The sequence below is a fragment of the Notolepis coatsorum genome (genome assembly GCF_963971535.1).
Source record: "Notolepis coatsorum genome assembly, chromosome: 15".
NCBI classification, from domain to species: Eukaryota; Metazoa; Chordata; class Actinopteri; order Aulopiformes; family Paralepididae; genus Notolepis; species Notolepis coatsorum.
In genome coordinates, this window is record NC_140179.1 from 82,788,513 (window position 1) to 82,805,247 (window position 16,735).

The 16,735-nt window shown below is 48.3% G+C and overlaps 1 protein-coding gene across 1 annotated transcript in view; it reads left to right on the top strand.

Moving 5' to 3' along the window:
* The first annotated feature begins 1,287 nt into the window (after nt 1–1,287).
* The window catches only part of LOC311241897 (uncharacterized protein), a 51,345-nt gene continuing 35,897 nt past the window's right edge, over nt 1,288–16,735 (top strand). The window contains exon 1 of the mRNA XM_084330842.1: nt 1,288–1,403. Within this exon, the coding sequence (XP_084186968.1) occupies nt 1,394–1,403 (10 nt within the window). The 5' untranslated portion in view covers nt 1,288–1,393. The remainder of the gene's footprint in view (nt 1,404–16,735) is intronic.

The following is a 16,735-nucleotide window of genomic DNA, read 5'->3' on the forward strand; positions in this document are numbered from 1 at the left end:
TCACCCCTGCACACTTTGCCAACCTAGGATGGCTTAGAGTAGACGACAGAGTACAGCAACTTGCAATGGGCCTGGTCTACAAGATACACTACACGACCAAGGTACCCATGTACATGTCAAAATACTTCCCAAAGGTCAGTGAATACCACGATCACAACACCAGAGGGAGCTCCACAAATCATGTAAAACCCAGATTCGGCTCAAACAAGGGACTAAACACGTTTCGCAATTATGCCACAACAATGTGGAACGCCCTACCCAAAGCTGTAAAGGAATGTAAATCACTACCCACCTTCAAAAACACTCTCAAAGAACACCTACGGGAGACTGCAATTCAAAACTGGCCCCTACAAATGTCCTAACCCAGTTGTACAATAAAGACCAAGCATGGCTATTCCAATGTACAGCCCCACCCAACCCCACCCCACCTACCCAACCTCCTCCAATGTACAGTTTCCATGTCAAATGTATGTCAGTACTCCAATGTACAGTGCCCCCCCCCCCTACCCAACCCCCCCCCCCCCCCCCCCCCCCCCCCCCCCCAATGTACAGCCCCACCCCACCTACCCAACCTCCCCCAATGCACAGTTTCTATGTCAAATGTATATACTCTTCTTCTGGATTTTTTTAGTATCACAAACAGTACTGTATTTGAAAATCTGGTATGTCATAAATGTATAGATGTAGCAGTACTGTCTATCTGTATGTCATGTGTGTCATATGATGAATTGAAAATGGGGGACCCTGATGGAAACAAGACGAAAGTCTTTCTCAGGTCTGCATCCTCTTAACAATTGTATGTATTGAGCTGTACTGTACTGTACCCATTCTGCAATCTGTTAATAAACTTTTCAATCAATCAATCAATAGGATAACCTTCGTTCCTTGTGACAGTGCATGAGCAAGTACTGCCACCTTGTGTCTACTTGTTGTGATTACACATTGTATGCGTTCGTCACTGTTTATTCTTATAAACGGCTGCACTCAAAGGACGCCAAGAAGGAAGATAGCAAGAGAAAGCTGCTTATTTAATCTTGTTCTTCACGTGGGAACTCATCTAGACATTGATTTCATTCTTGATATTTGTGTCAGGTATCAGTTCTAATTATTGTTCTAATAGCAGCAGTGTATGCACATCATGTATTACTTTATGCACACAGCGACTTTTATTTTGTAAAGACGATCCGGAAGTGATTGTGCTACGCAACATGGGGAAATGATACGGACCATTGTTAGTTATTATTACTAGATTTGATCAAGTTGCTGTTAGTTAATAACAGGGACATTTAACAACATTAGAGGATCCAGAACAGAGTTTCAGTTGAGCTAAAAAGCTGGAGGCCTGACGGCAGCTTGACGTGTTGCTTTTGACTGTAATGTGTTTTCTGTCACGATGAGGGACGGTGAGTAATAACAACAACACAAACGCTGTCTGTACAGTAGAGAGGGGGTCTGTGACGCACGGCGTGTACGCATAAATGTTACCATGGCCTAGGAGGACACTATGATAATGTTTGTTATTTACATGACTTATTATACAAATTTGTGTAAACACAGGCTTGATTGATTGATTGATTGAAAAGTTTATTAACAGATTGCAGAATGGGTACAGTACAGCTCAATACATACAATTGTTAAGGGGATGCAGACCAGAGAAATACGTTCGTCTTGTTTACATCAGGGTCCCCCATTTTCAATTCACCATAACATATTAGCCCCTTTCGTGACTTTCGGTTTGCAAGCCTGTGGCTTTTGTGACCGGAGTCACTTGCCCACCCGCCCCGATCACCCAGTAGCGAAACGACCAAGCGTCGTCAAGGGGCTCGCGGTGTGTCAAGAATACATCAGATCTGAATTTCAAAGATACCCAGCGTACAATATGGGTCTAACACAGCTACACGATGGGGTCTGGAAGCTCGGAGTTGCTAATAAACAGTTTAAAACATTGTTACTCGACGAGTGGTATTTACAGACCGAACGTCCATCTCCGCCGTTGGTGTCACAGCGCATGCGCACCATGCCGCGTTCACGTTACTGGGAAGAAGCGGAAGAACCAGTTTCCGACTGGGAAAAACCATTCACGTCAGCCTCCTAGTGGTAATTCCTACTTCTTCTTCTTCTTCTTATTTGAATTTCCGGCAGAGTAGACGCATCGAGGCGTATTACTGCCCTCCGCAATTCTTTTTATGGGCTCTTCTTCTTCTCCTTCTTCTCCTTCTTCACCTTCTTTTTCTTCTTCTACTGGACCCCGTCATCAACTACATTGTCCATTGGAGTGCCTCTACTGCTGCTACTTCCTGTCTGAGCCCCCCTCCGCGGGACCCTCCTTGCCCCCTGCTATCTTATCCTGGGCCGCTTTGTCCCTCGCAGCCCTGTCCCTCGCAGCCCCCTCAGCCAACTCTTCACACACCTCCCTCCAGTCCAGACCTTCCAATCCCAGATGTTGAACCGCTATCCTAACAATCATCTTCACCATCTCTGTTCTACCCGTAACCTCTGCCATACCAGTAACTACCCCTGCCACGAAGGCCACAATACCTAATTTCTCCTCCCTTCCCCTGTCTCTTTCCACCTGCTCTACCCTCACTGCCAAATGCCCTCCTTCAACCCCCTGCACCCTTTCTTGGCTCCCCTGTCCTGCCCTGCTAACCGCCCCAGCATACGTCAACTTACCCTCCCTTCTCTCTCTCCGATCCGCGACCTGCTTCATCATCACCTCGCACCCCCGAAACGCTACACTGTGCTCCCCACCACAACTACAGCACCTCGGCTTCACTCCCTCTCCACATTTCCCATATTCATGTTCCCCGCCACACCTAGCGCACCTCATCCCCTTCATACACGTGGTAGCTATATGGCCAAACCCCTGGCACCTATAGCACCTAAGAGGATTATGAACAAATTCCCTAACCCTATACATCCTACGCCCTACTAATACCTCGCTAGGAACAACCCCACCCTCAAACGTAATCACTACCGTCCCCGTCACTGCCCTCTCCGCTCCCCTCTTCATCCTTGCTGCACTCTTAACTATGCCATTACGCCTGTCCTCCTTTAGCTCTTCCACCAGCTGCTCTACTGTAACCTCGACCGGTACCCCAACTATCACCCCCTTACATCCCCCCCCCCCTCTTCTCCCCTACTCTCGCCACCTTACTTATACCCACCCCCCCAATGCTCTGCATCTGCCTAGCCACCTCCACCTGCCCCTCACTACCACACCCTACGGCCAGATTCCCATCCCACAAAACGTTCACGTACTTTACCTCTCCTAATTGCTCGGCAATGAGTTTGGGCCACTCGAGCCTACCTACTTTCCTCTCATCCCTCTCCCCCTCAAGCCTGACCACTATATGGATCACTTGCGCTTTTGCCACATCTTTTCCTGCACCCTCGTCTCCCGGACCACTTGAGCTATCGTCCCCCCCTTTCTTCCTCTTCCCCCCTTCTCCCCCCCTCTCCTCCCCCCTACTCTCACTATCCCCATCGCTGTCGTTCCTCTCCGTCCGCTTCTTCCTCTTCTTCCTCACCGTATCCCACCCCTCCTCCTCCCTCTCCCGTTCTTCCTCTTCCTTCTTCTTCTTCTTTACACCATCCGACTCCTTCCCTTTGTCTTCCACCATCTCCGAGGCCTCCTTCTCACTTCCCTCTCCGTTATCGGTCGTTAGCTCCATATCTGCCTGTTCCCTTTCGCTATCTTCCTCGCCCTTCTCACACCATTTACTTCCATCACACCATTTACTTCCATCACCATCCTCCCAATACCATCCCTACTAGGACATATGGGATTCTTTTATAGACCCCATATCTCCCACTTCGCGTCACGAATTGCGGAAGTATGGATGTGGGCGTTTCATCCATAGATATATATAGAGTCAAAGCGTGAAGGCTTCCTAGTTGTAGCAACCTATATCTATGGTAGCAACGAGATGTCCTCTGGTTCTTCCGCTTCTTCCCAGTAACGTGAACGCGGCATGGTGCGCATGCGCTGTGACACCAACGGCGGAGATGGACGTTCGGTCTGTAAATACCACTCGTCGAGTAACAATGTTTTAAACTGTTTATTAGCAACTCCGAGCTTCCAGACCCCATCGTGAAGCTGTGTTAGACCCATATTGTACGCTGGGTATCTTTGAAATTCAGATCTGATGTATTCTTGACACACCGCGAGCCCCTTGACGACGCTTGGTCGTTTCGCTACTGGGTGATCGGGGCGGGTGGGCAAGTGACTCCGGTCACAAAAGCCACAGGCTTGCAAACCGAAAGTCACGAAAGGGGCTAATAACATATATGACATAGATAGACAGTACTGCTACATCTATACATTTATGACATATCAGATTTGCAAATACCATACTGTTTGTGATACAAAAGTGTCCAGAAAAAGAGTGTATACATTTGACGTAGAAACTGTACATTGGAGGAGGTTGGGTGGGGGGGTGGGGGCTGTACATTGGAGGTGTATGTAATTAATGCCTCCGTGTTAATATAGCAGATGCCACCAAACGGTTTTACACCATGGAGCCCTAAATGCACAGGCCAAGGGTATTGTTGGAGAATAATAGCTAATATACTGTACAGCAGGCGGTCTAAACCTCTTGATGTAGAATGCCAAAGTTGTGTACTTGTTGTACACAATTTGTTAGTCACTTTGGATAAAATTGTCAGCTATATTACTATTACAAACGACCACATCAAACAAGAGGTGGACACGGGGGACCCTGATGGAAACAAGACAAACGTCTTTCTCAGGTCTGCATCCCCTTAACAATTGTATGTATTGAGCCGTACTGTATTGTACCCATTCTGCAATCTGTTAAATAAAGTTTTCATTCATTCATTCATTCATTCACGGGCAAATACTGCGGCATGGTCATGCTGGACCTACAAAAGGCCTTCGACACTGTCAATCACACCATTCTGATTGACAAGCTAAAACCAATTGCTTTTAGCTTGTCAATCAGTGAGCTGGATGCAATCCTACCTGGAGGGGAGAGAGCAGATGGTGGAGGTAAACGGTACCCTATCCCCCCCCTCACAGTAAGCTGTGGTGTTCCACAAGGAAGCATACTAGGTCCGCTACTGTTCCTAATTTATGCAAATGACATGTCGTCAGCTTGTGACTGCAACTTGTTCCCGTTTGCGGACGACTCAGCCCTGCTGGTCTCTGACAAGAACAAGTTACAGGTTGAAAAAACCCTCAGCTCAGAACTAGGCAAAATCTGCATTTGGCTCGCTGATAACAAACTATCATTACACATGGGCAAAACAGAGTCCATTCTCTTCGGTTCAAATAACAAACTCAGCAAGACCGACGGCTTCTCAGTTACAGTGGGTGACAATATTGTCACAAGGAAAGAAGATATTACCTACCTGGGTTCCATCCTAGAGGCAAATCTTTCCTGTGACAAAATGGCATCCAATGTAATAAAAAAAGTCAACCAACGAACTCGATTCTTGTACCGGATCTCCACACTGGTAAACAAGAATATCCTGAAGACTCTGGCAGGAGCACTCATTCAAGGGTACTACGACTATGCTTGCACCTCATGGTACCAAAGCACCTCAAAGGCGCTAAAAACAAAATTACAAACATCTCAAAACAAACTGGTCAGACTACTGCTTGACCTTACTCCTAGAACCCACCTCACCCCTGCCCACTTTGACAACCTAGGATGGCTTAGAGTTAGAGTAGACGACAGAGTACAGCAACTTGCAATGGGCCTGGTCTACAAGATACACTACACGACCAAGGTACCCATGTACATGTCAAAATACTTCCCAAAGGTCAGTGAATACCACGATCACAACACCAGAGGGAGCTCCACAAATCATGTTAAACCCAGATTCGGCTCAAACAAGGGACTAAACACGTTTCGCAATTATGCCACATCAATGTGGAACGCCCTACCCAAAGCTGTAAAGGAATGTGAATCCCTACCCACTTTCAAAAACACTCTCAAAAACACCTAAGGGAGACTGCAACTCGAAACTGGCCCCTGTAAATGTCCGAACACAACCCCCTCCAATGTACAGTAAATGACCAAGTATGGTCTTGTCAATATTCCAATGTACAGTTTTGTTTGTACAGTTGTACAGTGTCCCCCACCCACCCACCCCTCCTACCCAACCCCCCCCCCCCACTCCTACCCAACCCCCCCCACCCACCCAACCACCTCCAATGTACAGTCCCCCCCCACCCCCACCGCCTACCCATTCCAATGTACAGTTTCTACGTCAAATGTATATACTCTTTTTTCTGGACTCTTTTTGTATCACAAACAGTACTGTATTTGCAAATCTGGTATGTCACAAATGTATAGATGTAGCAGTACTGTCTATCTGTATGTCATGTATGTCATATATGTTACGATGAATTGAAAATGGGGGACCCTGATGTAAACAAGACGAAAGTCTTTCTCTGGTCTGCATCCACTTAACAATTGTATGTATTGAGCTGTACTGTACTGTACCCATTCTGCAATCTGTTAATAAAGTTTTCAATCAATCAATCAATGTAAATGTAATGCAAAGGGCAGAAATGTAACATGGGTGATGGGATACAGGCTAAAAAAATAAAACTGTTCTCAACTAAAAAAATAATTCCAATATATTTTTATTTGCATTTGTTAGTTTTACAACAGTTTTCAATTAACAGAGTTTTTCCCCCAATTTTCCCCCTCCCTCCCCCCTCCTTCGATACAGGTCTATTAGGATATGTAGACTGTAAGCATCTAACCAATTTATCCGAGGAGAACAGTACAAAAAAAAAAAAATTACAATAATGCAGTTTACAATTTAAAAAAATATATAACAGACCCCCCTCCCCTGTTCTCAACTAAATTAACTCAAGGCGACTAATTTGGTTGAATAATGACATTTATCATCGGCCAGTTTATTGGCGGATATTTAATCTTTGTGTAGCCGTCCTTCCAGAGCAGTCACCCAAGGGGCAGAACAGTCGTACAAGCCAGGGAAGACCCAAACAGACATGTAGGACTGACCAGAATACTTCCAAGCTTCAGTCACTGCCATGGTTATCCAGGACAAAATCACTTTATTAATACAAATTATTTTTACTTCTCCAAATATTAGTCAACATCAGCATAATAAATGGCTTATAGCAACAACAACAACAACAACAACAACAACAATAATAATAATAGCTAACTAATAATATTAAATCATTCAGCGCCAGTCACGAGAAAACTCAGGTTTTAATCGTTATTTCTTTTATTAGCCATATCCATAAATTTTTCATCCATCCAGCCTGATGTTATCATTGGGAATGTGTCTGAGTTCGCAAAAGGGCAAATACCGCCGTCTACGGTATTGCACTCTATTAGAAATGGTGTAGTTTATTTTCTGGGCCGATCTGAGCCGTGCGGGCGGGGTTTAAATAATCCGGCATGACTGGCATTTACAACGTTACATCTGCTGCCCCCCCCTTCATATGCAATGCCGGGCAATGTGGGACGGACCTCCACAAGCAGTATTTGGAATGGCGATCAGATAATTGGATTATTTCTTTTGCATTACATCAGAGACCAGGTAAGGACTCTATATAATATCTTGCATTGATCTGATATTTCTTTCTACCGCGATCGAAGCTGTGTGTGTGGCTGTTTACCGTTGAGAGCAGGAGGTGGCGAGGGGAGCGCCGCGCTACAAGGGCCATTTCATGTATGCACGAGGAAGGATAATAATGATAACCTAGCATTGATTTCAGGAAGATTCGATAATCAGCCAAAAAAATTACAACGTGTTTAGTGTATTCCACTAAAGGGCTATTATCGCGTCTTTTCCTGGGATTACTAAGAATCACCAAAACTATACTCATTTTCAAAACGGTATAAAAGGGAAATGTACGGATGAAAAAACAATCTGTTTTGTGCATGTTTTTTTTTTTAACTTACATTTTTATTTGCATTTTTTATTTACAAACATCTCAGACAATACAATTAAACAGACAGAAACAATAAAGAAAAAATTATAACATCAAAAAGAATAGTGATGCACCGATGTGAAAATGGTGGCCGATACCGATAACCGACATTAATATTGCTGTTCTGGCCGGCACCGACATCCACCGATGTCGACATCTCTGCACAGAAAACACTTTTTTATGATAATCAAACAAAGAGCTACTTTCCAAAACGCATACTTTTTTTTACTTTTGTAACTTATTTTCAGAAATTACTGATATTTTGAAACAATTTAAGGCCAAAACATGTAAAAAGAAAAAATAATATTAAATTTTAATAAAGAAAAAGAAAAAAAATTATATCGGCCCATATCGGCCCTATCTTGATATCGGGCCGATACCGATGTGTAAAAAAAACGGCCATATCGGCCGATATTATGTCAGCGGCCAATATATCGTGCATCACTAAAAAAGAAAACAAAAATAAAAGAAAGGGGGTGACATGGGTTCAACGGTCAATTCTATCTTTACCTTGTTTATTTACATTTCAATTTATTTTATAGTTCCCTTGTTCCCTTTTCATTCTTTTTTTTTAAACAATATGTTTATAGGTATTTTTTTTTTTTTTTTTGTTCTGTTTTGTGCATGTTGACTGGAAGCAACTCACTGACAATCGACGGGTGTATTAGACCTATAGCTATAATATAAGACATATTTTAAGCACTCGCAAATCTCGCAGTCTCCCCATTGATTAAAGCAATGGCGTTCTAGCGCCCCCCTGGCTCATTAACACATTGAGTGCCACGCCCCTTCCGGGAAGTGACCACTTCCGTGCCGCCCATTAACCCCATGTAAACGTAGTTGTAGTTTGTAGAACTAAACCTATATTTTATAGTATCGCTATGGGTCTAATAACGCCCTCGAGTCTCATTGAGCTGCTTCTGGTCAACGTGCAAAAAACAGATTATTTTTTCATCCGTACATTTCCATTTTATACCGTTTTGAATATGAACATAGTTCGGCCGCTTCTGAGAAATTCCAGGGAAAAGACACGAAAACAGCGTTTTTGTGTAATTCAATAAACACGTTGTCATTTTTCGCCTGATTATCGGATCTTCCTGAAATCAACGCTAGATCATCACTATTTTGCTTTGTCATGCATGCATGCATGCAATGTGGCTTAGACCGGCACCCCCCCCCCCCCCCCCCCCCTCTCCTGCAACCCAACGGCAGAACAGCTAGACACATAAACACATATAGCTTCAATCGCAGTAGAAATAGATATCAGATCAACGCAAGCTTTCATATATGGTGTCTGTAACTGAGGGGTACAATTCCCTGACTGTATTGTTAGATATGGTATTTAATACCACTACCTCTTGTACTTTAACTTCTGGCCATCCAGTACATGATATAAGTATGATGAACACTTTCCCACCTGATGAAACGAATCCACACAAATGTACCAAATCGAAGGTTTAATATAGCAAAAGGTATATACAACGTTCACTTGTTTACATTTATGATTTGAAATATGCACTTTTATGGCAAATGAGTATTCGTAGGTAAATCAACATTGAATGTCCAATCTCTGGTTACGCAGGGAGTAAGTATACAACCTGGATATTTAGGAAACTATAGCGATGGTACTTAAATGATTATAGCTGGATACACTAAGGGGGGGGGGGGGGGGGTCCGCTGGTTGTAAGACAGTAGGAGGGGGGGGTTAGAGAAGCCGCTGGCGGTATCCCATCTGGCCGACGGTGTCTTGGGAGAATTCAAAGTCTTGAACACGGTGCCCACAGAACCTCGGTCCGCAGACGAATACAGCTGGACCCTCTGTGGACGGTAGCTGCCGGTCCACAACGGAGAGACGTGAGGCGACCTCACTGGTGTAGAGCGCCGTCTCACCTGGAGTCCTCTCCGGGGGGTAGTTCCAACACTCCGCAGTGTTGGCCTTTATCCATGGAAGAATCAAAGCACCCAAAGCATAATCCAAGCCGTGGAAGGCTCGCCGTCGTCCGGGTAGAGTAATCCAATATACAGGTCCAGTCGCCCTGGCCCGGAGCTCCTCGGATGCAAGCACCACTAGGGGTCTGCCCAGCCTGGTTAAGCGTCCAGATAACGTCAGGAACGATGGGGGTACTGATAACTTTAGAACTCTAACCGAACGATGCACCATACATAAATAGACTATTATTAGCTTAATAGAATACGTCCAACTCGACGGTATAGTGCCAAACTATGACTATTCAACTATTAATCTACACGATATCTCAATGCCTATTCTGAGGCCAAGTAGGCCTTACTACACCACACGTGCGTCGTGGGGAGGCTTTGCGTCTGTCACTCTGTTGGAGGGTAAGGAACTGGACTAAAAAGAAGATTCTACTTTACTTGCGCCATATATATATGCGCTATGAACAAATAGTACCATTCGTATTTCGCCCGACATATTCCTGCGCGGAACCGGGGCTTGCCACGACATGTTGAGCGGCACGATTGAACTTGGACCTAGGGGTATGGCAACCTGGCGCCAGGTTCTCGTCCAATGGTAGAATGAAACTATTATGGGCTGTTTAGTAGACTAAAGGGATATTCAGTGCATATTGTACAAGGAATATACAGGGGATATCAAACGATATACAAATACAATTAAATATATATAAATAAATATATATATTCGGTTTAATCTGATCCTTCACAACAGCCGCACCCTAATTAGTCCCACCTAATTAGCTAAGCAGAGACAGATTAACCGCACTGTCTACCACTCAAGGTCCGCTGTAAGGGTCAGTCAACTCACAAAGTCATGGGGTCATGGTCATCATCGATAGTATCTGGGAGTCGGGGCAGTTCTATGAGCCTCGCCACGGGACGTGTGTAAGTGCGCCCTTGGACGAGTACTTCAGCTGCTCGGACCTTGCCATCGGCACCGGTGATCACTTTGCTTACGCGGCCAGCCGGCCACATAGCTCTGGGTAGTGACTGGTCAATAATCATGACGACTGTTCCTTCTGTCAAATTGTCTCTCTCTTTTACCCACTTCTGGCGGGTCTGTAGAGACGGTAGGTAGTGAAGTAGGAAGCTGCTCCAAAACTTGTCAGCTAGTACTTGGCTGTACCTCCACATTCTTCGGCCGTTCGCTTCTTCAGGCCTGTACATTGTCTGGGGTAGCGCGGGGTCCAGCCGCCCCATTAGGAGTGTGTTGGGGGTGACTGGGTCGACATCTGCTACATCACTGGAGACGTAACCGAGGGGCTTTGAGTTCAATACTCCCTCGATCTCCGTGAGGACTGTCATTAGGACTTCCTCCGCCACAGTCTGGGCCCCAAGTACGGCGTACAGGGCTGTCTTTATAGAACGTACTTCTCGTTCCCAGGTTCCACCGAAGTGGGGTGCGTTCGGGGGATTAAACTGGAAGTCAATCTGGGATGGAGCGAGGTGGGTCTTAAGTTCTGGGCCCATAGCTTGGAAGCTCTCTCTCAGCTCTCTTTCTCCGCCTTTGAAGTTGGTCCCGTGATCAGACAACAATGTAGACGGTTTTCCTTTCCGTGATGTGAATCTTCGGAAGGCCATAAGGAATGAGTCTGTGCTCATGGTCGGAAGGAGCTCGATATGTATCGCTCTGGTGGTCATGCATTTGAATACAATACCCCACCGCTTCTCGGTGCCTCTTCCTCTCTTTATATACAACGGGCCAAAGCAGTCCATGCCTATTCAGTGGAATGGCTTGTCGCCGATTCGGAGGCGACAGGGGGGTAAGTCAGCCATCCGTGGTATGCTGGGCTGCGCGCGCCACTTACGGCAGTCTAGACAGGTTCGCTGGAAGCGCCGTACTGCTTCTCTCCCTTGCAATATCCAATAACGACGTCTGATCTCCGCGAAGACTCTCTCTGCTCCTGCGTGGTGTACATCCTCGTCGTATTTCTTTATGATCAGCTCTGTGACCTTGTGTCGGCTGTTCAAGACGATCGGGTACTTAATGTCATCTGGTAGATCGGGGGCTCTCCGCCGGCGACCACCCACTCTGATGAGATTATGGGCGTCACTCTCTGGTGCCAGGTGAATCAGTCTGCTGTCTGATGGGACGGGGTTTCCTCCCTGTAGACAGTCTAGCTCATTGGGGAACGAGTCTCTCTGGGCTCGCTGTAGTAGAAGAAGTTCTGCTTCTTCGTAGTCAGCTGCTGACATGTCAGTGGTGGACTGAATCTCTGGGTGGTGCCGCAGGAATGTTCTTTGCTGCGCACTCGCTAGGGTAATGCAGTCATCTATGTTGGGGTCTGTGGAGGCGACTGTGCTCAGTCCACAGAACATAGGTTTCTTGTTCTCAGCCTCCTCGTTACTTGCTTCCCGCGGGGTGGGCGTAGGCCAATCTCCTTCCGGGAGCTTGAGGAATTCTGGTCCGTCACTGTAGATGTTGCGACGGGTTAGGTCATCCAGAGACATTCCCCGGGTGATGACGTCAGCTGGGTTGTGTTTGGTGTCCACATACCGCCAGCTCGCTGCTTCTGTTAACTCTTGAATCTCGGTGACTCTGACTCCCACGAAGACTTTGTATCTGCATGAATCAGACTTGATCCATGTGAGTACTGTCGTGGAATCTGACCACAAGATTGTTCTGTGCACCGGAATGGTGAGTTCACGTTGGATTAACGTGGCTAGATGCGCTCCTGCGAGGGCTGCGCAGAGCTCTAGACGCGGGATAGATTGTTGCTTTCGGGGGGCTATTCTTGAGCGAGCCAGGATGAAAGCAGTGTGTATCTTTCCTCCCTTCTCTTGGGCACGCAAGTAAGCCACCGATCCATAGGCTACTTCGGAGGCGTCGCTGAAGACGTGTAGATCAATCTCGCATGTCTCTGGCCTCACTGTGGATGGGAAGTAGCTGCGGCGTATATTGACGCCTGGGAGTGAGCGGAGTTCCGTCTCCCACTCTCTCCATGTTGAGGCAAGGTGTGCGGGTATTGGGTCGTCCCAGCCCTGGTCCTTGTCCCATAGTGCTCGTACAATCATCTTTGCCCTGGTGGTGTAAGGTAGAATACATCCCAACGGGTCATATTGTCTGGCGAGTGTTCTGTACACACTCCGTCTGGTGGTCGGTATCGCCGTCGACCTTCCCTGCTCTGGAGCCAAGGGTTTGTGTCTATAGTGGAGCGAGTCTGTTTTGAAGCGCCAGACTAGTCCTAGTGTCATTTCTTGGGCTTCTCCTGGGATTGTCGCCATCCAGGTCTCGCGGCTGGCAGCCTTGTCCGCGGGGGAGAGGCTGCGCAATACGTGCGGGTCACTGCTGGCCCACTGCCTGAGATCAAAGCCGCCTTTGATCAGGGAGGCGCGTAACTTGATTAGGAGAGCCTCGGCTTCTTCTTGAGTCGAAACGCTTTGTAAACAGTTGTCCACGTAGAAACTGTTCTTCACACTGTGTTGGACCTCTTCATCTGCTGTTGGGTCCTCTGCGACGTGTTTCTGTAGTGCAAATGTAGCACAGCACGGGCTGCATGTGGTTCCGAAGGGGAGTACTTCCCACTGGTAGATGGCTGGGTTCTCATCTCCGATCCTCTCTCTCCATAGGAACCGCAGCAGGGGCTTGTCCTCCTCTACTAGTCTCACCTGCAAGAACATCCCTTTGATATCCCCGCTGATAGCCACCTTGTCCTGGCGGAAGCGCAGTAGCACGCCTAGTAGGGAGGGGCCGAGTGTGGGGCCGGGCAAGAGCTCTTTATTCAGATTTTGGGATCCGATCTGGTAGCTGCAGTTAAACACAATGCGATCCTTGCCGTTGTGATGGACCTTGTGATGCGGCACGTACCATGATTCGGTCGTCTGATCGGCCTCTTTAATGTCAATCTTTGTTACGTGTCCCGCTGTGATTAGCTTCTCAATCTCAGCGCGGTACACACTCTCTTGAGCGGGGTCTTTGGCTAGGCGCCGCTCCGTGTTCAATAGATAGCGCTCCGTGGCGTCTTTCTTTGCGTGAAAGGTGGGCATTCCCTCTCGCCTCAGGAGTGGAGTTGCGTATCTCATCACTCCGCCGACTGTGACTCTCTTTGTCCCCTGCTCGAGTAGGTTGATGGCGTAAATGTCTTCTTTAGAACGAATATCTTTCTTTTCATTCTTAAAGGGCATTGTCTCTAGTGTCCATAGCCTCTCGACATGCTGCAGGAGAGTGGTGTCTTCTTCTGTCGTTCTGGAGTGGAGGCAGCTAGTGGCTGCTGTTCGGTTGAGAGATTTAGCGAGGGGGCCTTGTAGGGTCCACCCTAGGCGGGTCTCGACTGCTGCAGGACAGCCTCGGGGTCCTGTATGGACCCGGTCAATCGGGACTATGAGTTCTGCATGGTCGGAGCCTATCAGCAGGGTCGGGGTAGCGCCGTCTATGAGCGGGATAGGTAATTGGCGCAGGTGCACATATTTATCCATCAACTTGGTGACAGGGTAGGTGTACTGCGATAGTCCTATTTCTTGGCTGGTGAAAGCATTTGTAATCTTGTACCGTCGCTCTGGCTGCCCGTTTGCTGCGATAGTGAAGGAGACATTCTCGCCCTTTATCGTCTTTAAATCTCTTCTTATTGTCCGAATCGTCATTTCGTTCTTGCTCCCCCGCAGTCCCAGCTGGGCCGCAGCGGACGCGAGCAGAAGGGTCTTCTCTGACCCGTCGTCAAGGACGGCGTAAGTGTCCATGACTTTATCTTGGTAGCTCAATGTCACACGGACTACCTTTAAGAGCACTTGGGCGCCGCTGCTGCTGGCGGGGTCAATGTACATGACACTTGCCTTGGTGCCGCTCCGTGGTGCAGGTGGAGGCTGTCTTCTGTTACTATCGTGTAGTATATCTAGATGGGCTCCATCGCACCGGCTGCACCTTTTCTTTAGGCGGCATTCGGCTGCCATGTGTGGCCGCGCACATCGATAACAGCGCCGGTTGGACTTTATCCATTGACTCACTTCTTCTGCATTCATCTTTGTGAATAGGTCACATTGTGACAGCCAGTGTTCTTTCTCACAGTAGGGACACGCTATCTTCCACTTCTCTTTTCTCGAGGGGGTGCTGTGACTCTTACTGCTCGGTACTGACTCTGATTGGTGCATGACAGTCACCGATCTTCTTCCATCATTTATTCTCCTGGGTCCCTCTCTGGAGCTTGGCGTGCTCCGCCCGAAGGTGTCTAGTCGTAAGCTGCTGACTTCTCTCGCCAGGAAGTCGGCTAGATCAAGGAGGGATGGCTCGGGGCCGTTGGGATCCCGGTAATCTCTCTGCCGCCTAAAGCGCTCCTGTCTTGCGGGTGGCAGCTTCTCCAAAATCCTCTCGACGTTAGAGTTGGCGTATAGCTCATGCATGCCCTTTTCCCGTTCCGCTCCCAGCATCCCTACCAGGGACTGCACTTTGATTGACAGGTCGTCTAATGAGCGATTGTCCGTGGCTGGGGGTAGGCGATCAATATGCCTTATCTCTTGGATTACGTAATCCCATATACGTCCATATCTCTGGTCCAGCGCCGCTAGGGCCGCTGTGTATGGTGTCGAAGAGGTGGCATAGGCTAGCGCTATATTGTGCGCTCGCGGTACTTTCAGGTGCTTCAGTAATATTGCATACTTGTGGCGTTCATCAGCGACATCCACCATCATTGTCTCTAAGCACATCCGGAGCTCCGTGTACTGTGCTCGACTCTCATAGGCGAAGTCTGGAAATGACGGCGTGGCAATGTATGACGCCGTGGATGGCTGATACATCGGCGAGCGTTGGGGGAGAGACCTCCTGGGCGAGTCCCCTCTTGCGCCTCGCTGTGGGCTGGTACTGACAGGGTACCATGGCCTGCTGGTCCAGGTGCTATTCCTCGGGGCTGGTCGTGCGTCGTGTTCACCCGTGAATAGAGTCGGGGGGTCTGTAGCGCAGCGCCGCGGGGGTATAGCCTGGACTGTATGGGACCTCCTGGTCCGGTGGAGTACTGTGCTGTCGTCGGGCTTGGTTCTCCTCCTCTCCCTCTTCTTCCTCTATCAGATCTTCCAGATCCTGTAATCGTTTATTTAGCTTCTCCGCAGTGTATGCCGCTCCTTCCTTGTAGCTGGGTCTCGCTTGGACCGGTCTGTGAAGGGGGTCTGCGGGGGGTATAGACTCGGTCTGTTGGTCAAGTTCAGGGTCGCTTGCTCGTTGAGGAGACGCTGCCCTTGACTGTTGTCTCGACGAGTTCCTTGAACCCCTGGCGGAGGGAGAGGGTGTTGCCTTGCGGATCAGCTGCTCAATTAGCTGCGCTTGTAACTTGTCGCGCTCGACTTCGCGCTTGGTGAGATCTGCTTCTCTTTGGGCACCGGCAGCGGCGCGTTGGGCGTCGGCCCGGTCTCTTGCCATATTCTCTTCTGTCTGAAGGCATCTCATCTCCAGGCGTGTGCGCTCTTCTTCGCTCCGTTGTTGCGCTTGGAGTTGTTCGCGCTCGCTAAGCGCCTGTGCTTGGAGACGGTCTCTTTCAATGGTAAAATGTTCGCGCTCGCTAAGCGTCTGCGCTTGGAGTCGATCGCGTTCGGTAGAGGCTGTCAGGCTGACGAGGAACGCCTGTTGTAGCATCCTCTCCGCTTCGCTGGGGGAAGGCGGTTGTGGAGGTGAGCCGCTCCTGCGTGAGCCGCTCCTGGGGGTACTCGTTGGGGAGTCCTGGAGCTCTATTTCCTCGGCGCTCTCCTCCTCTTCTTCCGTGCAGAGTTCTCTCTCTGTAGGGTCGTCTTCCTCCCGGGGCTGGTCGGGGACTACTTCTTGGGTAGTGGCGGGGGGTAAAGGCATGTCCGCTCCCTCCTGGTCCCCACCGTGAGCTTGGTCAGTTACATTAG